At 34.9% G+C, this 27,332-nt stretch overlaps 1 protein-coding gene across 2 annotated transcripts; it reads right to left on the minus strand.

Moving 5' to 3' along the window:
* On the minus strand, window positions 1-27,332 carry LOC121414289 (organic cation transporter protein-like). 2 transcript variants are annotated; one of them, XM_041607417.1, is made up of 11 exons: window positions 27,037-27,332; window positions 8,651-8,917; window positions 7,365-7,468; window positions 6,466-6,620; window positions 5,335-5,503; window positions 4,338-4,476; window positions 3,257-3,348; window positions 2,416-2,624; window positions 1,798-1,906; window positions 1,166-1,375; window positions 1-500 (listed from the first exon to the last, which is right to left on the minus strand). In XM_041607417.1, exons 1-11 carry the CDS (start codon window positions 27,184-27,186, stop codon window positions 386-388), a joined length of 1,719 nt encoding a protein of 572 aa, XP_041463351.1. In that variant the 5' UTR covers window positions 27,187-27,332; the 3' UTR covers window positions 1-385. The 2 variants fall into 2 exon arrangements, with proteins under 2 accessions (XP_041463351.1, XP_041463350.1); XM_041607416.1 differs by lacking the exon at window positions 27,037-27,332 and adding an exon at window positions 20,369-20,762.

Consider the following 27,332-nt stretch of genomic DNA (forward strand, 5'->3'; position numbering starts at 1 on the left):
GATTTGATTATTGATAATATCAATTATCATAATACATTTTATCATTATCATTTTATCACTTTATTTGGCAGATACGATATCCAATATACAATATAATACAAATCAATTGCCACAAACTTCAATTACGAGAGAAAAATAAATGAATTTGACGCATCTGGATGAGCAGCCAGGTTTTTAACAAATTACTATAGTTAGCAGACCAACCTAACCCAAACCCCGTTCAGGTGACGTAATGATAGAATAAATTTGCATAGAAACTTATTTACACATGAAAAATATTTATATTTTTCAAAAATTACTTTTTACTGAGAATCTAGAAGATTTTTTTTTCATTAAAGGGTGAAACAACCTTCTTCGACGATCACGCCAATAAAACCCTTCACGATTAAACTTTTCCGTTTTCAGTTTCCCGATCGAATGCATTGTTGATGACGCCACTCTCTGCATCTTTCTTGTATTGAAACTTGGGCTCTGTCGTAATCTCGTACTCCTTCTCTTTGCTGTATAAACGACAAAAAGAGAAAACATGAGGGAAGGAAACTTTGGTGATTTCAAGTTCAGTGTTGGCCTTTTTGGTGGTGGTATTAATGTTATTTTTTTACATGAGTATAGCACCAAGCTCTACAGTCAGTTGGACTTTTAAAATTGCCGTCTAGTCTACTACGCTATTTGTTAACCACTTTGTCTAATTGCCATTTTATGTAACTACCAGCTGTTCTAAATCTTCTATGTCAACTATTCTTTGGGAAATCAATGACGTTCATTTTTAATATTAGTTTACTATTATTGTTTGAACTATTTCTCTTCGATTCTTATTTAATTCAAACTTGCATTAACAACAGGAAATAAATCAAATATATCCCAGTCATAACCAAGAGCGGAAATCCCAGAGGGGACAGGGGGACGTGTCCCCCCCCCCCTACCAAAAATAGTAGGGGGACACAATATCAAATGCCCCCCTACTATTTTTGGTGGAAAGAAATACATCATTCAAAATAGAAATAGAACATGTATTTGGAAAGAGATGACGTTACCTTTTGGGTGATAACCTTTTTTTTTCTTTTTTCTTTTTTACTTGTCAAATTTTCCAGCCCTTGCCCCCCCCTACCTTTGGGGAAAGATTTTCGCCCTTTGTAACAACATGCAGGTTCATGCAACATCTTACGTTCCAAACAGTTCTCCTTCTTCCAGCGTCTCTGGTAGCTGCTCCCCACGAGTCTCGGGTAGGAGGAGGACAAGGACACCGGCAGCTATCGACAATACTCCAAAGACCAAAACAGGAAGGGGTTTCCATGTTTTATCTAACAGAAGTATGATAGGGGCTAAGATCCCAGCAATACGAGCGCTCATCGAACATATTCCAATACCTACACTCCTGTTAAAACAATCAGAAAAGAGAAATTACTTTTAACCTGTTTCGAAAATGTATACATGTATATGTATTCAATTACTGAATCTTTTTTTTATTATACAATGATTAATTTTATCAAAATGATGTCAAAACATATTTCTCTTTTTCAAGTATGCTTTTGTCATTTGTTTTTCATTTAATAATACCAAAACCTACAACACAGAAACTAAGTATCATCGAACCTATAATGAAGCTTATAACCTTTGAAAAAAACATTTTGAGTACGAACACAGTCAATAATTGTATGAAGATCAAAGAGCCATTAGATATGAAAATTGACTCTTGTATACATAATGATAACAAGTGTAATGAAATTACAAATTTCTAAATTTCTAGGGAACTAACACACTGGGTATGATGGGATTTTCGAATGGCTTGTTAGTTACCTGACAGGCGTGGGGAAGATCTCGGCTGAGAAGACATAGACTATAGCAAACGATGCTGAGATACCAAACTTTCCAATCATCGCTACTGTTGTACGCCATGGTCCAATAGCTAAAACGAATGGAAACATTCATTTTATATCAAAGAGGCTTTTCATACATTGATTTATAATCATAACTCTGATATCATTGAATATAAAGAACGATGCCAACGATGCGTTCCTTGTATAACATGTATAACGAATAAAACATATGTTTGGCTAATAATTATGCTGGTAAGAAATGGGGAAAACAGAATTATACAAGATCAAAATATTATAAAATGGTATTTTGTAGGTATATTCAAATTTCTACCTTGCAAATCAAATTAAAAATCGGAAGATCGGTCGATCATCCGTTCATTAGAAAGGTATGCATTAGGAAACGCATGAGTCCGTTTCCTAAATCATTCAGTCAATATGATGTAAGGAAGTTCAGATTGTATTCATATTGCAAAGAATTTTAAAGATTATTTTGGATACTGTTTTTTATTATCATTTATGATGATATTGTACGATGATAATGATGGTGCTGCTTAGGATTTTTCTTTTTTAATTACGAACAATGAATTCGGAGACTCACGTGTGAAAATGGTTAAGAGACACGCGATACCACCTCCGACCATGTAACCAAACATGCTCCACTTTCGTCCAATATATTCAATAGCAAATATACAACTAAGATAGGCAGGAAACTCGACAGCGCCAGATATGAAGAAAGCAATGTAGACATTAACACCAAGGTCAGAGGTGCTCAGTGATAGTCCGTAATAAACCATAGTGTTAACGAACCTGAAAAAAAATAGATTGTAAAAATAGATTGTAAAAAAAATAACTAGTGTTAAATTACCACTACTTCCTCTATCACCAACATCATCATCATCATCACCATAACAACGACCATCGACACCATACCCATCACTACCTTACATGCCCCTCGGAACATATGATACTGGACAGCTCAACATCGGACATGTTGGATGAATAATCGGGGGCAGATTTAGCTTTTTCCAGGGGGGAGAGGGTAGTTGACCGAGAAATTAAACAAGCCCCCCAAAAAGGTTTCACTATAAGATGAAAATCATTGTTGGTCCGGGAAATTGGAAGAGCACAAAAAAATGTTGGCTCCAAAATGAAAGTCATTATTTTTATCAACTTGGCAGTCCAAACACTCTTAACCCCCCCCCCCCACACACACACACAAAATAGACTCGCCACTGATAATTTGTTGTTCCCTTACAAAGAAAAGGTGTATAGAAACAAACCCGAATTCAAGTTTGGGAAAGAAGCTACAATTAAGAAAAGTTGTTAAGAATTTCACTAAATTGGATATTCGCTCTCTATATCCACCTCGCATATACTGTGATCGTATTCCTTAATAACATTCATTAAGATTATGGTCACACTAGAAATTGATATCATACCAATTGAACATGAGATTAAGTGTTCGAATCCTCAAGTTTGGAGTGCGGAAGAGATCGAGTGCTGTAGCCTGGGGACCACTTGCTGCTGTCTCCTGCACAATGATAAATATTAATCCTGGTATTCATTGGTTTACAATTCCGAAATAAAATAAATGGTTAAAAATATATGTAGTGCATTTTTGTCATTCATCATTTCATTGGCAAGTCTGTACATTAAAAAAGGGACATAATTCGCAATGGACACTTTTCTTTCAAGGTGAAAATGCAGGGCAATAAAATTCAATACAATGGGCCTTTTTAATGATATTAGTATTTCAGAGCGAGAGAAAGGGAGTGAGAGAATAAAAACCCTGCAAAACAGCGTTATTAAAAAAAAAAAAAAACCGTTGTTGTTGATATCAGTTATAATGCTAAGCACCATCGTCAAGATACTGCTATTATCAGGTCTATTAGAAGTTGCGTCAAGTTCAAGTTTATTCAAACCAATCAATCAAGAGACATATTTACACAGTTTGACAATAAAATAATAAGACATGATAGGTTTGGGACCCAATAAAAGCAGGTATTGTGAAAGGGGGCCCTTATATATAGTTAACTACATATTAGTACGTACAGAAGCAATGGCGTACATATTGGGGGCTTTATAGGGCCACGTACCCCCTCCCTGCGTCTCCATCAAGTTTCAAGACCAAAGAACAAAGGATAATGAAACGAAAGGAAAATTGTTCAGATTTGAAATTATTGTCTAAATGTGTTCATATCTATCACAAATACATATTTTTTCAGTATAAAAAAGTTCAAAATTTCTGCTCTCTCGCTTCGCTCTCTCGGGACCTTAGAAAAGTGTCACATTTTCCATGTCGTGCCCTCAACACCCTTTTTGGCGCATTACGCCTCTGTACAGAAGAAGTAGTAAAGTATGGTGTCAGTAATATCAATGGAAGAAGCAGATGTAGAAGCAATTAGGGAAAAGAAAATATTGGTTTGCGCTTGCGCGAAACAGGTAGACCCCTACTTCTCACAGCTATGCGCATGCGTTCCAAATCTAATTCATTCAATATCACCTTTAAATACCCCTTACCTGTTCCTTGACGTCTTCTTGTGTGAATATTGGTTCAGGTAACTTGGCTTTGTTCACATCTGCTGCTTTCTTGATGATCCTAGTAGCTTCCTCAGTACGTCCCTTACTAATCAACCATCGAACAGACTCGGGAATAAACCTGGGTTAAAAATTACCGTCATGTAAGTGGTCATTGTAAGATGAAGATGATCGAATGATGATGATACAAGATTAATAAAGATGAAAGTACTCTTATATTATTAAATCCATCATTATTTTCATCATCCTTATTATTTGTTTGCTAACTGTTACAAACACTTTGTTTCCTATCCAATAGATATTATGAACATAGTAGTGAACCCTACTAGAAAATAAACACATTTCAAGTGGAAAAGTTCTGCAATGTTTCAGATATTTAGTTGTGAAGTAAGGTCATGAAATATTATATACATTAAATAATGCTTGTTTTCTCTGGGCTCACCGATTAGTGTGGTGTTGTTGTCTAAATTCAACACTCACTCATGTTTTGGTGGGGTTCATTAACTTTGATAATAATGATAATAATAACAATAATAACATTATTATTGTCATGAATATAATCATGATAATTCTCGTCACCTTCATCATTCCTATCCTTAATTTACATGTTATAGCTAATATTGTATTGAGAGACGAGAAAAAATAACATGATGAATGTGTCATAAAAAGAAGAGAAAATGAAAATCGCTATATCTTAAGGATAAGCATGCTAAGTGTAGGATGCTTTTAAAATATTTGTATATACTGTAATAAAGTGGTTCAACATAACAGGTAGCAATACCACACTTCAAACGTTTCACGAGCCAGTTTAATAACGACGCCGCCTGGTCGCTTCGTTCTCTCACTCAACTAAAAGTACATTTGGTTATTCAGGGTGGGACATTATTGCACTTTCCTTAAACATGTCAAAAGGGCGTATCTAGATCATCAATATGTTTCGGGCTAATAAATAGAGTTACTGAATAAAACTATCACTTACGGGAAGAGAGCAAACATGAGAAGAATAGGGGCAGTGATGACGAGTTGTAAGATCCACCAATCACGAATAAAATAAGCAAAAACAGCTAGGAGCATGTAACCAACGGAGAAGAACAACATTATCACAATACCTGCTATCACTCGCTTACTTGGACCAACAAACTCCGTACCTAGATTGAAGTAAAATAAAAAAAAAAAACATTGTGTTGATATTTTTTTCTTTCGAAGTATATTAACAATATTTGTATCGTTTCTATCGTATTCACCTCGTCAGCTATCAATCATTAATTTGGCTGCCAGGTTTCTTAGATTTGTCTTTAAGAGGGAAAAAATATATACGCCTGCGCAGAATAATTATTTCTTAAATTAGTGTGTTTCTGGCCAATTTGGCCAGACTGTTTTGAACATTTTTTTTTACATACTTAAACACGTTAGATTAATATTAAGCATGAACACTTTTATTTAGAACATTATCTGTATTGCCTATACTGTATGTGATGTCAAAGTCACTGTTCGTTTATTGAATACTCCATCTTCTTTTTAACGTGTCTAAAACTATAATATACACTAAAACTTTGACCATAACAATCTTTGTGAATACTTATCACACTGTAAAAAAATGAAGTGATAATGACTGCACTACGAGTGCTGATTTTAGAAATCAGCACTGGTAGTGCAATCACTATATAAGCACTGGAAGTGCTAAATTGGCACTTCATTTTTTACAGTGCATGTTTATTTTTTTCATCAATAGTACATACATATACCCAGTATTCTTAACATGTTAAACAAACTACACTTGAAGGTAAAGTCCACCCCATAAAAACGTTGATTTGAATAAATAGAGAAAAATCAACTAGCAGAACTGGAGATCTGGTATTAAGCATGGAGTAAATTCGTCTCATATCTAGCTTGGAGGCATGAGCATTGATGCGGAGGACTAAGTCAAACCTCACTAGTCATACCAAAGCTTTAAAGTGCAATCGATTTGCCGAGGTAGCGAGAAACGTTTTCTCACCAATTCGACTTTATATGAAAAATTGTGTTTTAACAATGGCATGACATGCATATTGCAACAAAATAATATATATCATATAGATATTTATATGAATATATGAGAGTCTGTAGATACCGATGACAAATGCAAGTAGAAAAACACCCATGTTTGCTGAAGCCAAGACTATCCGGACTATGGTATAAAACCAATAATTGGGTGAAAAGGCTACAGCCAACCCACATCCGAACTGCACCACCAATGCAACGAATAGAACCTTACGACGTCCAAATCTGTGAATCAATCAAAATAAAAATATATACAATATTCATTAATTTTTACCACATTCGTTCACACAGAATCAGTTAATTTACCAATGAATTTACAAAGAACTTTCGGAGACTTTATTTTTTCAAAGTTTATAAAACAATCCGCTAGAAAATGAATGCTGATTTTATTAATAGTTCCACTACTACTACTACTACTAATACTACTACTACTACTACTACTACTATTACTGCTACTACTACTACTACTACTACTTCTACTACTACTACTACTACTACTACTACTACTACTACTACTACTACTACTATTACTGCTGCTACTACTACTACTACTACTACTACTACTACTACTACTACTACTACTACTACTACTACTACTACTATTACTGCTACTACTACTACTACTACTACTACTATTACTGCTACTACTACTACCACTTCTATTACTACTAACAATAATAATAATAATGATAATAATAATAATAATAATAATGACAATAGTATTGATAATGATAATGGAAATAATAATGATAATAATCATAATCATGAAAATAATAACAATAGTGATAAAAAATAGTAATACAATTATAAAGATTGCAATGAAAACAACAATTAAAAAGAGGAGGAAGAAGAGAAGGAGTATAAGAAGAAGAAGAGGAAAAAAAGAAGAAATGAAACAAGAAGAAGGAGGAGAAAGAGGAGGAGGAGGAGAAAAAGAAAGAGAAGGTAAATATAAAGGAGGGTACTTACATATCTGAAAGTCCGCCGTAGAGCACAGAACCAATGAGAACTCCAGCAAAGAAAAGTGATTGTGCCAAGCTATCACGATCTCCATAATTGCACACCAAGTCAAACTAAACAAAAAGAAAAGAAAAATACGATTTCATTAAAACTTTACCGGTAATAGTAAGAATTGCATTAACGAAGCACGTTTAGAGCAGTTCTTTCATAACTGCGGTATTGTTGAGGGTGTCTTTGCTGTTTCAACAGTAACAAGTTTGAAATTATGATCCCCGAGCATTCAAATGTTGTGTCTGATTATGTTTCATAAGATAGCGTTATCCTTGTTATTCATTTTCTCTTAAGTTTACTTCTCTATGTCACAAATTATATCGCAGTGTAACATTCGAAAAAAACAATCAATGCATTGAGAAAAAAAAGACCAGTAAATACAATGATTCAATCGCAATAAAGCAATAATCATATTTGAATATGCAGATTGGGGATACATAAATGTAAAGCTATTTTAGAAGCATTTTTTTTTAGCTTTGTAGTTTCCCGATGAATGCCTCGTGAATACTGTAAATTTGATCGTCGATGATTTACAAGAACATTACATGCATTATGGAGCCGTGTAAATATTAATCAGGTATGTTAAAAAATTGTAGGTCTATGGTTTAAGATATAGATATTAACTTTGCGTTTAAAATGAGTATATGAGTTTTTTTAGGTCAGCTTAGAGACCAATTTTAGTTGTGAAACGTTATCATCTACGATGAGTTTCTTGGGTTTTTTTTCTATAATTCCGTCAATATTAATGTCTCCTATTATATCATTCATCAGTGCAACCCACTGTTAGGAGTGAATGTCGGAGAGAGAAAAAAAGTGAGGGACATCAAACTTTTTCCTTTTATACGTAAAAAAATCTTGAATATTTTTTATCAGATTTTAGTTACGCAATATGCTTTATTATCAACCTCATGAAATGTGATTAACTATTTTTTCGTAGATGTTTAGATTGGCTGTGCCATGCACGGGCGGTGCGTTGCACGGGCAGATATTTCGTCATAACTTGGTTTTGTATAGATAAGTAGCCATCTCGTCTATTTCTTAGTAATCTTTTACCAGCAACTTAAAACAAATTTAAAGTTTGGGAGGAACGTCTCAACAAAGGGTACCGTTAAAGTGTTCACCAAATATCGGCTCGCCTATATACCGGGTGTCCGCCTAGCATGAAATAACGGGAATTATTTGGGTGTGCGTGTGGATGTGGGTAAGTGCGAATGGATGGGTGTGTAACTGAGTATCTACATTACCTCAGAAATGATGGACGATTTGTACTGAGAGGTATCATATACCCAACCATCGTTACAGCCAATCAGATCGGTGTCGTTATAATTCTCAGGATCTAGTCCTGGATGGAAGTCCAGTTTATCAGCGATAGCATATTTAGAACATTGGTAGATATTACCATCTTCTTCAGTGTAATTTAGACGTAAACTGCTAGCGTTACGTTTTGCTTCCATGCATTGTTCCGCCGTGTAGCCCCATCTACTGCAATCCTCGTTCTCCCATCCAGCAACCTGGGGTAATCCAATTAATAAAAAGGAAAAGGCGAAGTGTCACATACACTCTTAACACAAATCAGTCAAATTGTCTAGACCAGTAGTCAGCTGGGTGCAACTGATATGTCTTGTCACATTTCTGACATATATTCTAGTCAGAAATAACTGTGAATTTGTTCTATTGAGGTATTTTTAAAATGTGCACGATTATCTTTGACACTGAACTTGTTGTGACACATCCAATTTTACATAGTTTATGTGTATTGAATTATAGGCATATTTAAAGGATGTGAACAAATAAGAACAGTGCCATCAGCAGGCAAATGAATGTGACGGATCTTTATACAGTTCACTAGGCCATTGACATAAAGTAGAGTAGTACCTAGACGTGATCCTTGGGGCACGCCAAGATAAATAATTGACTTGCAGGAAAGTTCTCAATTAATAGGTGTCCTACAAAAGTCCTTCTGATATGTAGCTTTGGATGGATAACCATGATTTACCAGAAACTCCAAACTTACCTTTATGAGATTGGGGTGTTTCAGGCATCGGGAGAACCATGAAAAAATCGGGAGGATGTAAAAAAATATATATTCCCAGGGGCGGATCCAGCTTTCGCCAATAGGGGGGGGGCCGAAAAATATTTTCATCAACATTTTTCTCGATTGGCCCGCCATAATCTGATTTTTTTTTTTTTTTTGGGGGGGGGGGTTCAGGGGGTAATCCTAACTAAAGACTGAAGTCTTAAGTATATGTTAGTTTTTATTGTTATAAACAAGATAAGGTATCTCATGTGGTCTTAATATATAATGCGAACGCGAAGGGCGAGCTAAAATTCTTTGATATTTTATGTCCTTATAGAACTGAAGATACTGAGCAGTTTTTATAATCATGAACAAAGATAAGTATCCAACTAAACAATGCGAGCGCGAAGCGCGAGCCGAAATTTTATTATAGTAACGTGAAAAGGGACTCAATTAGGACTTTTTTGTGATTAATGAAGAGGATACAAGTATCACCAATTGAATAATGATAGTGCGAAGCGCGAGCTAAAATTATTTGATATTCCGACCTGAAACTGGACAGTCTAAGCGCGTTTTTATTTAAATAAACAACAAGCTGTGTGTCTCAAAGAATTTAATGCGAGCGCGCGAAGCACGAGCTTAATTTTTTTTATACTGACATAATAAAGAAGCATTTTGATAAATTTTGGCAAGAATTTCCAAACAGGATAGGTATCTCACAAATCAAACATAACAATTTGGGTAAATCAAACAAAATCAAACATAACAATTTGTGGAAATCAAACAAAATAATGAAAGCTTGATGTGCGAGCTAAAATATTGTGTGCAAATTGATTTCAGAACTGGATATATGAAGTATCATTTAATCCTCTTAAATGGGATTCATTACACAGGCAATGCGAGCGCGAAGCACGAGCGAAATTTTTTATATAAAGTCTATTTTTCAATTCTTTCCCTCATCTTTTTCTTGTTTCCTTTCGGGGTCGGGCCGGCCGTTAACGAGGCTGTAAATTGCACATCATGGGTATAATACCTCTTTCTTACTTTTCTTTTTGTTTTTCTTAGCTACTATTAAGATAAAGAGTACACTTTTTTCTGCAGGTTGTCAAAAAATAGGGGGGGGGGACCGGGGCCGGCTCGGCCCCCTCCTGGATGCGCGCCTTATTCCAACATTTTAGAAACCGAGGGTGTGTCAAAAATTGAAAGAGAGCTCTTACTCTCTTTGTCACCTTTGTCTACGTAGATTGGGACAACCTTAAACCTTTTCAAATGTCGGAACAAAATAACACTTGACAAAGATATGTTGATGAACTTAGAGATATTTGATTTTTTTTATCCATGTAGCTCTTAATTAAAGGTACAATTACTTTGTTAACGAACTTTGATTTTTTCATTTTATTGATCAACTTGTCTCTTTTGGAATTTTATCAGTGCTGAGTAAGACGTGGACAACATATATGCATAGTGAGTAAATTGTGAAGCACCATGTTCCTGCAACAAGGCGATAAAAAAATGCTCAATGAATTGGATTGGAATGGAAAGATCACCAAGTCATCAATAGTCGACCATCCTACTCTATCCTCCGGAACACAGAGGTTACCGATTAATTATAACAATTCTCATTGGCTCCTAGTCTACTTAGCGAAATTATGCGCATGCAAGGGTGATCCTGATTGGTCTGTTCATTTAGCGGTTTATCGATAACCTTTATGTTTCGGGGCCCCAGAAGATGATACTGGTACCACATGACAACTTCCCCAAGAAAGCCTTATAAATAAAAATAAAACAAAATTAGATCTGATTTCTGATCACCTCGTAGTGATTCTCGTGCAATTATTCAGTTTGTCGTGTGCTTTTATTTTTCTTCTTTGTAAGTTAATTCATTGACAATTTTGGTTAACAACACTTTTCTGATATATACGTTAATGTTCATTTATCTATTGTTCTGCTTTGTCTTGTGCTTTTTAGTTTTCTTCCTTGTAAGTTAATTCATTGACAATTTTGGTTAACAACACTTTTCTGATATATACGTTAATGTTCATTTATCTATTGTTCTGCTTTGTCTTGTGCTTTTTAGTTTTCTTCCTTGAAGTTAATTCATTGACAATTTTGGTTAACAACACTTTTCTGATATATACACTCTAAAAAATGAAGTGCTAATGTAGCTCTTAAAGAGCGTGTATAGTGACTGCACTTCGGAGTGCTGATTTGTCTAGTAAATTAGCACTTCTTTTGTAGAGTAATGTTCATTTATTTATTGATCTACTGATAGAAATTGCGTTGAATTCAATCAATAAAACAGGTACCCGAATGTGACACTTCTTTGACCCCAACATCTCTCTCTCTCTCTCCTATCTCGTTCGCATTCTCCCTTCCACTCCTCTATATATTTCACTTTTATCAACAACGTAAAATAAATTATCATTGTACTTCGAAGATTCAAGTGATGAAGATTGTTTATGTATAAATTCTGCACTGTTTACTACTCGCGTATATTGTCGGTTAAATTTTGATAATAAATTTACACAGCCTCCCAATACACATTAAATCATAGATAAAATATCTAATTTGGGTTTATATAGCTGTCATGTAAATATGGTTGAAGCATACATGAAACGCCAGTAAGAATAATAAGTTTTCATGTCCGTTGCACTTTGTACCAGAGACGGGAATCCAGTCCGACTGTTGTAATAGGGTGAGGTGATAGCAGTAAATTGAGCTGAAATGTCAGACTTTTGGGGGCACCCCAAATCAAGGGCTAATCGAGGGGTACTTAACGTGTAAATATACATCTGTTATATTTTCTTTTGTGATGTCATTTTTGATATCGACAAAACATTTTTTTTCTCGATCAATAAGCCATTTCGTAGTTCCTTTCTGCGCATGATCAAAACATTCTACGCATGATCAGAAGAAGGTCATTTGCACTAAAGTGACATGGTGCTTTAAAATCTAATGAGATAAGCACCAACTTTGATGTCTTGATTATTCATATATTCTTTTGAATTGTCGTTTTCATTTACATCCCAAAAAAACAACAATGCTTCCACGAACGACTGGTATTTCACAGTTTGTCAAGTACATTGTGCAACATGCTAAGATATGCATTCAAAGTAGGAATGCAACAAATACCTTCATTAAGTGTTCATTGGTGTGCTATTCTAGTCACCTGGGCTATTCAATTTCTTCATCCTGCTATGTAAGGCAAGCTTACGTAATATCTTGCTTTGAAATCTGCCTATCATGATGAAAGAAATGAAAGGTCATTTGACCAAAATTGCCCATGAAGTAACTACGAACTGGTCTATTATTTCACAGGTTTGGTTGGTTTTAAAATCGATTTTTAAAATCAATTTGCGAGGAAGCAAAAACAAAAGCTACCCAGATTGTTGGGATTTCAATAATGTCTGTCAAGGGTTGTTAGTATATAGGGCCCTCATTTATAACTAAATGTAAGTTGACAGGTGAACGATTGGAGAGATCGGGTATTTAGAGAAATTGCTTTGAATCGGTTTAGTTCACGTGAGGAAAGTATTAAAGGGTCACCTATCGATAACAAAATAGATTTTTAGAAATAGAAAAAGGATTAATGTGTTGTATTCAAACGATGAAATCAGGTTGAAATGTTCAATTCCCCCCCCCCCCAAATAACACTCAGTGTTATATCATAGTCAGAGCTCAAAGTTTTGCGACGCAACAGCGAACGGTCGTTGTTGCGAAAAGAAAAGGAATATTATACATTGTAAAACACTTTTTAGAATTTTAAACACGTGTTTAAGCTCGTCACTCTAACAAGTACTGTTGAAACTTTTCAAACAACTGTTTAAACTTTTTAAACAAGTTTTTTTTTACGTTTAAACAATTACAATTATAATTACAAAACAGTTTAAAGTCTTACACAGTAAAAAAATAGCAAGTTGTTTAAGCCTCTCACTCTAACAACAGGGGCCTGTTGCATAAAACTTTTTACCTGAGAAAACTCTGGTAAAAACTGAAAACTAAGGTTAGTTTGATTTCTGCCATTGACTTTAACACAGGGCATAAACTCTGGTAAAAACAACCTGAGTTTTCTCAGGTAAAAAGTTTTATGCAACGGGCCCCAGGTTGTTTAAAACAACCTGTTGTTAGAGTGGGAGGCTTAAAAAATAGCATGTTGTTTAAGCCTCTCACTCTAACAACAGGTTGTATAAAACAACCTGTTGTTAGTGTGAGAGGCTTAAACAACATGCTATTTTTTACTGTGTAAGACTGCATTCAGAAAGTGAATTCGGTGCACCACAGTCTGCAATGCGACTTCTTCACAAGTAAAAAAAAGCATTAGATCAATGGGAATAGCTCCACATATTACACGCTTATCATTTTGATTATTGGATATGTGTTTTGGGTGTATATTCCCCTTCATTATAATGGTTTTATCAATTATAAGATGCATAATAGTAGGTGCATGCGTAACAGAACTTCGTACATAACACGAACATTGATATGCATTAGAAACATTAACAACAGAGCCCGCACGTATGAAAAAAGGTATGACTATGTTTCATTTGATATTTTTACTATTTGTGAGTAACAAATAAAACACAAATAAAACGATACCGTAGATGCCTAATAACAAAATGCACGTCAACTAATATAACCATGAATATAAATAAAGCGTGAATAGGGGGTGTGGTTAGCCTTTAAGTAAACAAGATTTAGAAATAATTAATAAGAATGTTTGTATCAAAGGTTGAAAGTTATTGGCCCCTCCTGGTCGACGGGTTGTCAAATAGATATTGCAAATTTGAAAATAAAGATGGGTTATCTTTACTACATGAAAAATATTTTATTTAAACACAAAAGCAAATGGAGAGCACAAAGGAAATTTAGAAAAAAAATGAAAATAGGGGAAAGGTAAAACAGAATTACACCAGTCAAATATTTTACAACGGAGAAAGAAAAGGAAGAAATGAGTATAAACAAGTGGAACGCCCCGTAATCTTCCTAACATTTTACTATAGCAGCAGTGTTGACTTAATGAAATTGAAATATCGAATACAGTCTCTTCATGTATATTTACCTATGAATACACAATGTAATAATCCAAGGCCACGAAGGGGCAAGGTTGTTGATGCTGGCCAATGTTCCTCTCATCGGCCGCATCGGTTCCCATTTCGATTTTCTATTTTTTTTTTGCTGTACTAAGTCCATATAGCAGAATGGCCTTACCATGAAATTATTGAAACACCTCAAACATTTTTTAAAAAGGAACTCCAAGTTGAAAATGATATGATTTGAACAGATTAAGCAAAGTAAAACAAACAAAAAAAATGAAAATTTGATCAAAATCGGACAAGGAATAACAAAGTTATGGCAAAGCATATAGAAAAAATGATGTGGTAATTAAGCACTTACAGGGCTTGTATAGTGACTGCATACTACGAGTGCTGATTTTCTAGCTTAAATTCAAACTAGAAAATCAGCACTCGTAGTGCAGTCACTATACAAGCACTGTAAGTGCTAAAGTAGCACTTTAGTTTCACAGTATATTCCGGTGAAACAGTCCCAGGCATGTCTTCAGAAATATTCAATGAGCAAACTGATGATGTCATATCCCCACTTATTCTTTAATATTTTATCATATGAAACTAGGTTTATTCATTTTTTCCTTCAAGAACCAGTAATATTGGAATAACAAGTGATTAAGTGCATTAGATATTCATTGCTACAACTTATTTAATTACAAGGGAAATGTATCATTCATAAATATGGAAAAATAAAACAATTATGATTTCATGTAATACTAGTAACATACGAAAAAGGAAAGTGGGGATGTGATATCAACCGAATGAATATTCATGATGATGTGCATGCATGTGTTTTCACAATATATTGCTAAACTTTAAAATTTAATAACCTCGCTATTTGCTATCAGACTTTGATGACATTTTCGGCACTTTTCTCTGTGAATTTCTTCTTATTCAGTTAGACATAGATATTTTCAACTCGGAGCATCACTTTAATATGTCAGATAAACAAACTTTAATGAATGAGGGGAATGAATAGTAATGACCATGAATTAAGGAAATCCGGACCAGATTTTTATTTAAGTTTTTGACGTAAATCTTGTCTTTGACCTTGATCCAATTACCTGATATTTTACTGTACATAAATACTTGATAATCCTTATACACCTCTTTTTGTTTAGGATTAGAGAACAAAAAAACAACAGTAGCTCGATAAGAAAAGAAACGAAATTTATTTGATATCCATGCATGTCATTCATTTCATGTTAACTTTCTAAGACAAGGTTTTACCTAATTTGATTACTGCTTCGAATAACTGATATTTATATCTTTATTGATTAATCTGAAATGACCCTTCACTCATGTATTCTAAATTACCTGATTTTCTGTAGAAAATGGATTTATATTTTCCAAATTTCCCTTGTTAAATTTTTCATGTTGATATGTTTTGAAACTAAAAAAAATGATAAACGGCGTTTGATCACTCTAATGTCAAAGTTTCATGAATTATATTCTTCATCTCTAAAAGTTATGATATATATACAAACCCTAACTAGGCCGGGCTTTTTTTGCTGTTCTCTGGTCGGGGGGGGGGGGGGCTCGGCCGCCGATCATGCGAGCGCCGCAAAAATTTGCACGCTGGTAGTGTGTGATGTAATCTGTATGTATGGTAAAATTTTCAAAAAGAATGAAATTTTAACTTATATGAAATAATTATGCTAATATATGCATAAATCATACTTGTTGCTCTAATTCACTAAATAAAGCTCCTAGAATGCTAATTTTTGGTGAAAATATTCTTTGTAGCATTCTTAACAATGGCAATTGAAAAAATATTCGTTTTGGAAATCAATTTCTTATGTATTTTATTGTTTTTATAAATTTCTTATGTATTTCTTTGTTTTTCAACCTTTTGTTTTTCTTTTTTTTACACCAGATTTATTGCAGAAAATTTTTGAAGCGTGATTATGCTACAATCAATTGCTTTCAGCTGTTTAAAGTAAAAATAATCATAGCTTTGTGAATAAGATGAGAAAACTCAATTTGCATTGACTTTGTACACAAATTCACGTTTTGGAACCATTTTTTTCTGACATGAACTTACGAAATGTTGCGTATTTTTTAACCGCGTACCCGGGTGTCGTAAATTTGGTCTCAAAAAATGCGCGAGACTTATAAGTATAAACTCTGTGAGTGGCGAGGTCAAAAAAAAACTTCGCGCGGCGGAATGATCGCAGAAATATTGAGGGGGGGGGGTTGATTCACCCCCCGGCCATTTTGGGGTTAAGATTTGATGTTGACGTCGCTGTCGTCTTCGGAAAAGTGTCTTACTTCTAAAATGCAGACATGACAAAACGGAGGACTGAGTCATTTACGTGTTCTTTAAACAGGATAAAAAAAAATCAACATTTCATTTCGCTAAACATGATTGTATTGGCAAACCTGAAAAAAATTATTTGGGGATTTTCCGGTCATAGATTCATGAAAGTGTCTTCATAAATAATTATTTTCGTTTCCTTCCTATGTAAACAATATTACAGCACGCATTGATTATCTTTGAAAAAACAACAATAAAAACCTTTGTAATGCAGAAGACTTTCCTTCTGAAAGTCTTCTTGGTCGAGACCTATATGGGCCTATCGTGACTTATAACTGGCAGTATATTTCATGAAACCGTCCCCGTTCTAGTTAAGTCCCGTTGATCTGATAAGAGATGGTTGGTTAATAGTTTTACCATTACACCCGTCCTGTTTTCAAGTATAAGGTTAAAACAACATCGTCCAACAAGCAAGGTTAAATACGCCATGGCTAGGTTCATTATTAATCGACAAGTAGGCAAATTTGGGGCTGTATTTTACCCAATGCGGGAAGCATATTGTCTAGTACGGTTAAATAAATAAGCAGCAATTTATTTAGAATGGGCAAACTTTTCATCACACTGGATAAATAAAAATGTCCAATGTTGGTTGGACATATAATTATCCTCCAGGAGCATTTTTATCCAATATGTTTTTAGAGTGTCGATGGGGAAACTGCGTTAACGCCCATAGTGCAACACTCTTTTTTTAAAGCTATTAATTCAAATGATGGTAATTATAGAAGAAAATATGTAGAAAAAGATGCCTACGATACTATCTTAGAAAGACATAAATGCTTTTGACGCATACATATTCATCTAAAAAATTGCTCAAAACCAATTAAATGTGTGCAATAAGTCATTCTTTCATATTACTTTGGAAAATGCAAAAGAATCACATGTCAAGCCCGGTCACATGTCTCCCTCGCTTTCTAGTGGGGGGGGTTACGGTTTTTACACGGTTTTGGAACAAACGAAGCCCGTTTCCGTGGTGCCTGTCACCAACAGCAGGTGAATGGCATGTACTTTGTCGCTGATGATCAATCTAAGACTCGTTGCAGAGAGATGTGCAATCGATCGCAACTCTCAAAATTCAATATGGATTCTCATCCAACCAGAATCACTTATTGGGGACTTGTGATTAACTAGTTTTTAAAATTCAAATACAAGTTTATTTGCAGCAGGTCCCCGATCATGATGAACAAAATCAAACGTCCGGTTAACGGAACAAGAAGTAAACTTCAGAAGAGAGTAGGCATTTTGGTTTGATACGCACGCTTATACAGACACACACCAAGGAAAACTATTCGAACCGACAGAGAGGATGTCATTGAGAATAAGGACATAGATGATCGATCTGGTATCGATTTCACAGGTGTGAGTGTTGCATTGTGGGGGAATGGTATTTCGATTATACTTCGAATGAACCACTGACTCACTGTACCAGTGAAACGTGACATTGATGTTACTCAATTCAAGTTCTGGTGATAGAATATCGGTATTATATACATGAAGATGTAATACATATAATATTGATGACGTAAGAAATATTTCTTTGACCACTACTTCTAGTCTAAGTACTATACTTGTACTATGCTTTTAAATTCATTACTTTTTATTCACATTTTTGTTCTTGATGATAATGATAAAAAAAATAATATCATTAATGCTAATCATCAAATATCATTAATGCTAATCATATTTATCAATTTTCCACCCATATTACTATCATTTGATTATTATCATCATCGTATTATCGTTATTTTTATCTATTTTCTTAGTCGGAGGTGTTCCTATCAGAACAACCCTCGCTTATTGTTCATGAACATTACTATATTACAACCAAAATATTCCACATTGCTCTGGTATCTTCAACGCTGCATTTCAATACCGAGGAAGAGTCGTTAATAATAATAATTATAATAATAATAATAACAATAATATTAAAATAATAATGATATAAATAATATCTCCACAATTGGAAATTGACCTCGCTTAATTCCATTGATGAAAAGAAAACATAAGCCGATGATGATGATGATGATGATAATGATGATGATGATGATGATGATGTTAATGATGATGATGATGATGATGATGATGATAATGATGATGATGATAATGATAATGATGATGATGATGATGATGATGGTGATGATGATGTTAATGATGATGATGATGATGGATAATGATGATGATGATGATGGATGATGATGTTGATGATGATGATGATGTCATTATAAATGGTTAATGTCAACTGTCTCGTATGACACATATTAACCCTCGTGCTGGTTAGAATTTTACCCCATTTTATCCCATGTATAAAATTATTCTAATCTTCTCCTTTTTTAATTTATAACATTTATTTATTTATTTCATTACTTTTATATGTCATTTTGTTATAGCAATTGTTATTGTATATATTTTGTATTTTACCTTGTACAGAATTTCGCAATTCAGCCTTTGGCTGCGATGAAGTTTTTTTTAATAAACCATTTCAATTTCAATTTCAATTTCCAATATTTTTTACAGTGGGCCAATAAGTACCAAATGCAGATAAATGTGAAATGGCAATTATATAGAAGGCGACAACTAAAAAGAATTTGGGATAAATACATAAAACTTAGCAGATTTATTTATTCTACGATTCACCCAAATACTTGCCATGTATAGAAAAATGGTATCGTGGTGAGGGGCTGCATGGCATTGCCCCCCTTTCGGGGTCACGATATGACCTAAATAACCATGATCATTATCAAAGATTTATATTGTGTTTTCATGACATGAATAAATCCCTATGACTTATACATATATTTAAAGAAATTTTGATGAGTGTAAATATGTTGAGAATTATCGAGTGGCAGAGGAAAGTACCAAATAAAAAAACAGATCCTCAAATTTCGTTTTTTTAAATTCCCTCATAAATGATACTTTTTTATCCTACCCTATTATATGCCATTTTTCAAATCATCAAAAACAGAATATATATATTTTTATAGGGAGAAATTTGATATATTTTGTTTTTCCTAGCTGATAGGTGCAAGACTTGATGACCTAACACACAATAGCGCGAGGCCGTAACGTATAGTATATTTTGTTTTGAAAGCATAGTCGATAGTGATGCCTTACGTACATTCCAACTAATTTAAGGGTATAATAATGGCATACTGAATGAAAACAACTGAATTAATGTAATCAGGTGATCTAACAGTTTAGACCACCTCTGTATGAATATTCATAGATATGATTTATATTATTCATTACACTGTAACAAAAAAATGAAGTGCTGATTTAACACGTACAGTGTTTGTATAGTGACTGCACTAAGAGTGCTGATTTTTAGGGTTTTTTAAAGATATTTTTACAGTGTACAAACAAAGATATATATATACATGTGTAAAAACATTAATCCGTTAAACATAACACACTTTTAATATCAAGACACTTAAATACCATGAATACTAGAACACTTTTAATACTTTTATTTATCATTACTTGATATCACACTTTAGAATTTTAACATAATTTTAATATTCATGTATTACAGTATCATCGACAAACAGCTGAGCGGTGATAAACATACCTTGCACGAATGCGACATATGACCAGCCAAAAAGACTTGGGCTAGCATATGACAGGCTACTGTGGCGCCGTTTATGCAGAGAGCATAATAGACCAGCTTCTGATACAATCCAAACTCTCCAATCTCACCCAAGATATCATCAAACTTCATCTTGGTGACAATCCAGTACTTAAGTGTTAGAAATATATCAAAGGCTTTGATCGGTTTGATAAACCTCAAAAGTCCTGCCTTCTAGATTAGCTTCAGCAGTCAAATCAAATCGACGCTTTCCTTCTCGTGTTACTATACTGAGATAGATGAAGGTTTGTCAAAAAGAAAATCGCTAGAATTATATGAATATATCTCACCATGAACTTGCCAACCCTATTCTCATACTCAAACTTCCGGCTGTTTAACAGAAAAGGAGAAAGGGGTCATTTGCTTTGTATGGTTTATTCTTTGGAGTTATATATCACTAGGTTTGATTTGCGTTCCACTTTTTAACCCCTTGGAACAATGTAACAATTCTCATTAGCACTTAAACAATGAACAATAAGAATCAACCCCGAAAAGAGAGCGTACTAAGAAACGCAGGAACCTATTGTGTGAGAAAACAAAAGAAACATATATAATATTTGATAATTTTATTAGATTTCAGACCCACATTACAAATGCAAAAGGAATATGATATTCTAGAAGTCAAAGAGACAATTTAAAATATATTTTAGCTGATAAAGAGACTACCTGAATGTAGGCAAATATTCACTGCTGAATGTTACGCGCCGTATAAGCTCAAACAACAACAAAAGAAGATCATCTTTGATTCTTTACAGATTCGACAAGTCTTATTTTGAGAGTGAATCTCTTCTTGTTTTTTTATTCTCATTTCAAGCGCGGAAGCCTTGTTTAACGGAATACTCATGTAGCAGAAGAATGTTGATTCATATCTCTCTTTTGTTGATTATAGCCTACAACAGAGAAGAACGTTGTTTGGAAAGCTTGAAAATAATAAAATTTGTTTGATGCTTCCAACTCCCATTCCACGTTATCAGATGCTCGAATGATATCAAAGTCACCTTATCCCTAGTCTGGCTAGTCATATTAAGAATTAAAAAATAATAAGCATTACGCTGAAAATTAGAGAAATAGAATTATGAATGAGAAAAAATGACTCCTTCAAAAATTAGCTACTAAGAAACTATAAACAGTCGGAGAGGAGAAATAATATCTGTTCGATAGGCTTTGTTTCAAATTGTTTTAATTTACCTGAAAATGACCGGTCCCCCCCCAAAAAAAAAAAAAAATAAAAAGAATAGAATAGAATAAAAATAAAATAAAAATATTAATAAACACACACCCACAAATTGATGTTCACGCACACATACACCCACTCACACACTCGTCCAAATATGAGGACCCTCTCGCGTAGCACATCCGCAACTCATACGAGGTTCACTTTTGTCTGTCCCTACATGTCCCCGGTTGTAACCACAAGCAAATACACAACCGACAATCATTGGCGGCGGAAGCCAAAAATTTTAGGAGGGGACAACAACAAAAATTTTGACATGCAAAAAAAAATTTTAAAAAAAAAGGTTCTCAACCAACAAATTTTAGGGAGGACGTAGGCAAATAAACTGACAAGCAAAAAAAAAAAAAAAAAAAAGGTCATCAACAACAACAAATTTAGGGGGGACCGTCCCCCCCCCTCCCCAAATTTAGGGGGGGACACGTCTCCCCGTCCCCCCCCCCCCGCTTCCGCCGCCTATGCCGACAATCATTTCAATGTGCAAATATGTGATGGTTCAACAACCCGAAATTTAACCTGCTCACGTCTGGCTTATAACCGTTCATATAACCTCACAATCATGATAATGAAAACTGTAACAGATATAGATATCGACCCACACCATTCAGCACACACAAGCACACACGCACACACACACCCAACCCTCACGCATCCTGACTCACACCCCCCCCACAACACACACACCTTATCACTCACACACAAAGGCGAACACGCAAACATCCTCAAATTTCCCGTACGCAGTAACACCGCTGTTTGAAAATTTTTTATACAACGCTTCTTTACTATAAGAACCTTATACAGTAGTCGTACTTGTTTAGATGGTTTAAACAAGTTATCTTAATCAACTGTTAGTACAACTACTGTACGCTTTATAATAATAAACAGCTTTGTATAAGATTCTATACAGCCTTTTAACTGTGTACAGGCACTTTAACCATCTGCAGCTTAACCCCCCCCCCCCTCCACCACCACCACCGCCTTGCATTGAAATACGAACTATACACTCTTCTATATTCTGAATTATATAGCCAACCTTATACCAATTCTGATTACACCTCTGCGGTCAAGTTTGGAATATAAATTAAGTTCAACCAGGTTACCAGTTTCGTGTGAAAATTGTAAAAATTTTCCTTTCATCGGCGCTATCTCGCGCTCTGCGCATAGCTCAACCCTGTAGCGATGTGGAGCCAAGATTAATCCCATCTTGGTTACTATCTGGTGAAATTAATACTGTTAAGAAAGATCTCGTGACACCCATCGAAACTTAATAACAATCATTTTAGACTGATCCTGTGAAAGTGGATGATATTTTGTTCTAATTGTTGTAAGTCGATCAGGGTTAATCGTATTCTAGCATGTATAGTGAGGATATTTGTCTTGACCCAGTTTACGTGTCGCCATTAGTAATTAGACCACGGGCTGCGGAGGCGGTGACACGACATTTGATCCTGTCTTCAGAGGGCATAGGTTAGAGTTAGGATTGTAATAGAGTTTTCGGTTCAGAATAATGTCAAGATAATGATTAGGGTAGTATTCAGTTATCATGTTTATGGAGGTTAGCTTGACTTAACGTGCAGAATTTCCGTCGGAGCAATTGTCGCTGGAGCAAATGACATGGGGCAAGTATACGTCCCCTTTAAATTAGTAGTGAAAATAAAATCAAAACAAAGAGTGAGAAGAGTGGCGAAATAAGGAAGAAGAGATCTTGGTCTTATCCCCTCAAATTCCCGATATTCTATTGACAAATATGACATCATTATTCGGTCGTCTTGCCTCTCCCCCCCCCCCCCCCCCCCCCCCCCTCCCGAATTCCCCTTCCCTTCAATCATCCCGGCGCATCCAACGCATTAGACTATGGCCTATCTTTTTACGAATGAGTTCATTAGTCCAATCTTTGTAACTGGGACGTGAGAGTTATTTTCTTATTCCAAGATAAATGTTTCAACATGTTCATCACTGTTCATGTGGCATGAATGTAATTTATAGGAAGGTGATGAGATCATGCAAACATCCTCATGATTGTGTATAGACATGATATAGATTGTAAACGGCTTTTGAACTCAACCACCTCGGAAGGCACTGGCGTAAATCCGGTCCGAGCAGGGGGGGGGGTTGAAAGCAATATATATTGAGCTTAAAATTAAAAAAAATTGGGGGACACCGGCCCCCACACCTAGGGCTATGTATACGGCTACATTTCGTAATTCCGAAGATTTAATTCCGAAACACATATATTGCCCATACCTCGATGCTCGTTAATCCGAACATCGTGGCGTTATTCCGAAGGTTCGTTAATCCGAAAAATGAAATAATCGGTGGCGAAGCCGGGAAAACCGGAAGGGTAAGCGTGGTGGAGGATGGGGGGATACCGTTTGATTTGTTATGAGGATGGGGAGGCAAAAAGAAGGGCGGCGCAGCAAAGTAAAATAAAGTAGAGAAAAGCCTTTTTAAAGTGATTTCTGATTATGGTAAGATATATATTTAGGCGAGAGTGTGTAACGAGCGAGCAGTTTGGAAAGAATTTCAAAGCTGATGTTGTCAAACCCATTTTTGTCAATTATGTTAAAATAACATTCTTGGGAGGTGTTGAGAGCGTGAATCGCAATCTCAAACTTTTGGACATTTCAATAAGAAATGAATATAAACAATTCTGAGCAATTTTTGCAATCATTAAAAAGATGTGCATCTAACTGAAGAATTAACACGAGCGCAAAGTGCGAGCTGAAATATACTGACCAGAAAAGGAACCTGTTAAGGACTGCGTTTAGTGACTCATGAATATGATACATCAAATATAAATGTTAGTGCGTTGCGCGAACTAAAAAGATATTTCAGCCTGAAAACTGGAGATTCTAAGCCTTTTTATGAAACGGTGAGTATCTTACAAAACAATAACTGATAACAATAACCAAACGAAATTGGGATTTTTTAATCTAAGATGTAAACTTAAAAAAAATATTCATTTTGAAAAACGCCACATTTCATTGGGGGAAAACATGGAAGTTTCCCATTTTTGGAAAATAGTATTTCGATCCTATGGGAATTTTGGGGGATGCAAGTGCCCCCCCCCCCCCACTTTACCGCCCCTGTGGGAGGGGGCTGATCTATCGTTTCCAGGGGCGTTTGCGTACGCAGAATTCTCTCATAGGGATGATCATAGGCTTATGAGGCTAGTTCATGTTTTTCTCTCATTGCTAGACCTTCAAATATTTGTTTTATTATTCATTTTATTTATCCGGTTAAACATAAATTGATGTACATGATACAAAGGTACAAGGACCAAACTTAACATGTTCACAATAAGTAAAACCTATAAAACAGACTACTGAACATCAAACAAAAAAATATAAATGCATTAAACAAGAAAATTACTATCAACCTATTAACGAAACCAGTATAAGAGAAGAATTATTACCATGTAAGTCATTCCAATATACCAATTTCTACATTTTTCATAAACATAAGTTCATTAAAAAAATCAGTTTGCCATGAATAAAATAAATATGTACATGTTTAGTTTATAGAAGGCGTATACCCTAAAAGCATATGCTTGTGGTGGGATACGCCTATAATAATGATAATAGCCAATTTTTATAAAGTGCTTTTCCCAGAATGGCCCAAAGCGCGTTACAGCATATTATTACCCCGGTCATTGGATCCATTTCAATCAAAAACGAAAAGTGCGCAATTTTCACTCCCTGGGGAGCATTCCTTGCATTCGTCGCAGCCACATTATGGCGCTGGCAGAATCAAACATACAATATCTTTCGCATCCTACACTGTTAGAAAAAATAAAAGAAGTTCCTGCAGCAGAGTCTCGAGAACACCTGTAATCTTACCGAATTGCGTAATAATCATTCTGTAAATTCATAAAACAAGAATTTTTCTGCAATTTAACAGAACAGGTCTGTTTAAAAAAGGGTGTTTTATTCAAGGAAATTTGTAAGATTCCATACATCAAATAACAATTTCCTGTAAGATTACGCAATTCGGTAAGATTACAGGTGTTCTCGAGACTCTGCTGCAGGAACTTCTTCTATTTTTTCTAACAGTGTACCGGGTACCCATTTAGCACCTGGGTCGAGAGTGGCAAAGTGTGGATTAACGCCTTGCCAAAGGACGCTAGACCGCGGTGGGATTCGAACACACGACCCTCTGTTTACAAGGCGAGAGTCAGAACCACTACACCACGGCTCTTCCATAGACGTAAATATAAAAGTACAGTAGACATTAGACAATACAAAGAAGAGACGAAGGGCTAGAAAAGGGCAGAGAAAAGAAGGGAAGGGAACGATAGAGGGAGACGTGATCGGGGAGGCGGGCATGAATTATGAAATAAAATAGAGTGCTCAACAAATGTATCCGTGGGGGGGGGGGCAAAATATAAATGCCGCAACAATAGTTGTAAATGGTTCATAAAGTCAAAAGGAAACGAAAGATGGAAGATATTCATATATAGGATGACAAAAGCATTTTTACATTTTATACTTTAAGCTAATTGTTGAGATTTTTTTTATGTAACCCGGAATTTCGTTCCATATTCTAGATTTTTTTCTATGTTCGGGAATAAATATTTGATTATTTGAGCGGGTACAAAAATGATGTATGTTGAAACATGCGTAAACAAATCACGAAATTTTGGTGGAAATTTGAGAATTTAAACACCTGTAGAGAAAATTACATTGTTAAAGTTTGTTGATGTCGTCTAATTTTAGCAATTTTAGGAAATGAAACAAAATTTTAGTATTTGCTAGTGGCATCTTGTCGTCTGAAGAAAAAATACGTACAGTTTCATTTTGAAGGGAACCTAATTTTGTAACATGGGTTTGGTATGCGTTAGCCCAGCCCAAATTACAATAATAAAAATATGGCAAGATTAAGAGCAATATAATGTACACAATACAGTTTTAGGCAAGTGAAAACTTAGCCGATATATTATTCAATTTTTTGACAACTTTGTTCTCAATTTCATTAATGTGATGTATCCATGTTAAATTACTATTTTCAGTCTCGGAATAATTCGGTTGTTTAAGTTAACCTCTACATATGACTCATCAATATATAATGTAATTGCATTTTTATAATCTTGTTTGCCCAAAACGATTTACAAACATTAATTTGTTGTTAGTTCAGTATTTACAGCTATCTATCTATACGGTATACCTATCTATTTATCTACCTATGTTTCTATTTACCTATCTACTTATATATCTATATATCTATCCATCTGTCTGTCTATCTTTCCATCTATCTATCCATCTATCTATCTATCTATCTATTTATCTATCTTATCTATCTATCTATGTATATATATATATCTATCTACATGTATCTATCTATCTATCTGTCTACCTATTTATTGAATGGTGTTGATACTTACCTGACACCAGTGATTCATTTTACTTCCTACGAATACCTGAGCCATCTGATGCCATGCCACGGGTAATGATACAAAACAAACCATGATATAAACCCATATTTGATAGCGACCAAACTCTCCAATAACTCCCAAAATATCATCAAGTTTCATCCTTGTAGCTTGTTTCTTTACTTGGCTTGCTCCGACTCGACTCACAGTAAGAACTGATATGAAATATAAGCTCAGCTATATAGCAAGTCTGTCATGTCAGTCAACACTTTTCTTTTCTTCATTCCCATATTACAAACACATTGTGT

The sequence above is a fragment of the Lytechinus variegatus genome, chromosome 4 (genome assembly GCF_018143015.1).
Source record: "Lytechinus variegatus isolate NC3 chromosome 4, Lvar_3.0, whole genome shotgun sequence".
In the NCBI taxonomy this organism is placed as follows: Eukaryota; Metazoa; Echinodermata; class Echinoidea; order Temnopleuroida; family Toxopneustidae; genus Lytechinus; species Lytechinus variegatus.

What these genes read in the sequence shown, in the direction of transcription:
- LOC121414289 (XM_041607417.1), bottom strand. Translation starts at nt 27,186, where the DNA reads ATGAAACTTGATGATATTTTGGGAGTTATTGGAGAGTTTGGTCGCTAT. An exon ending in AAGAAGACGTCAAGGAACAG is followed by an intron (nt 3,349 to 4,337) that starts GTAAGGGGTATT and finishes ATCATTGTGCAG; the next exon opens with GAGACAGCAGCAAGTGGTCC. An exon ending in GAAGGAGAACTGTTTGGAAC is followed by an intron (nt 501 to 1,165) that starts GTAAGATGTTGC and finishes TCGTTTATACAG; the next exon opens with CAAAGAGAAGGAGTACGAGA.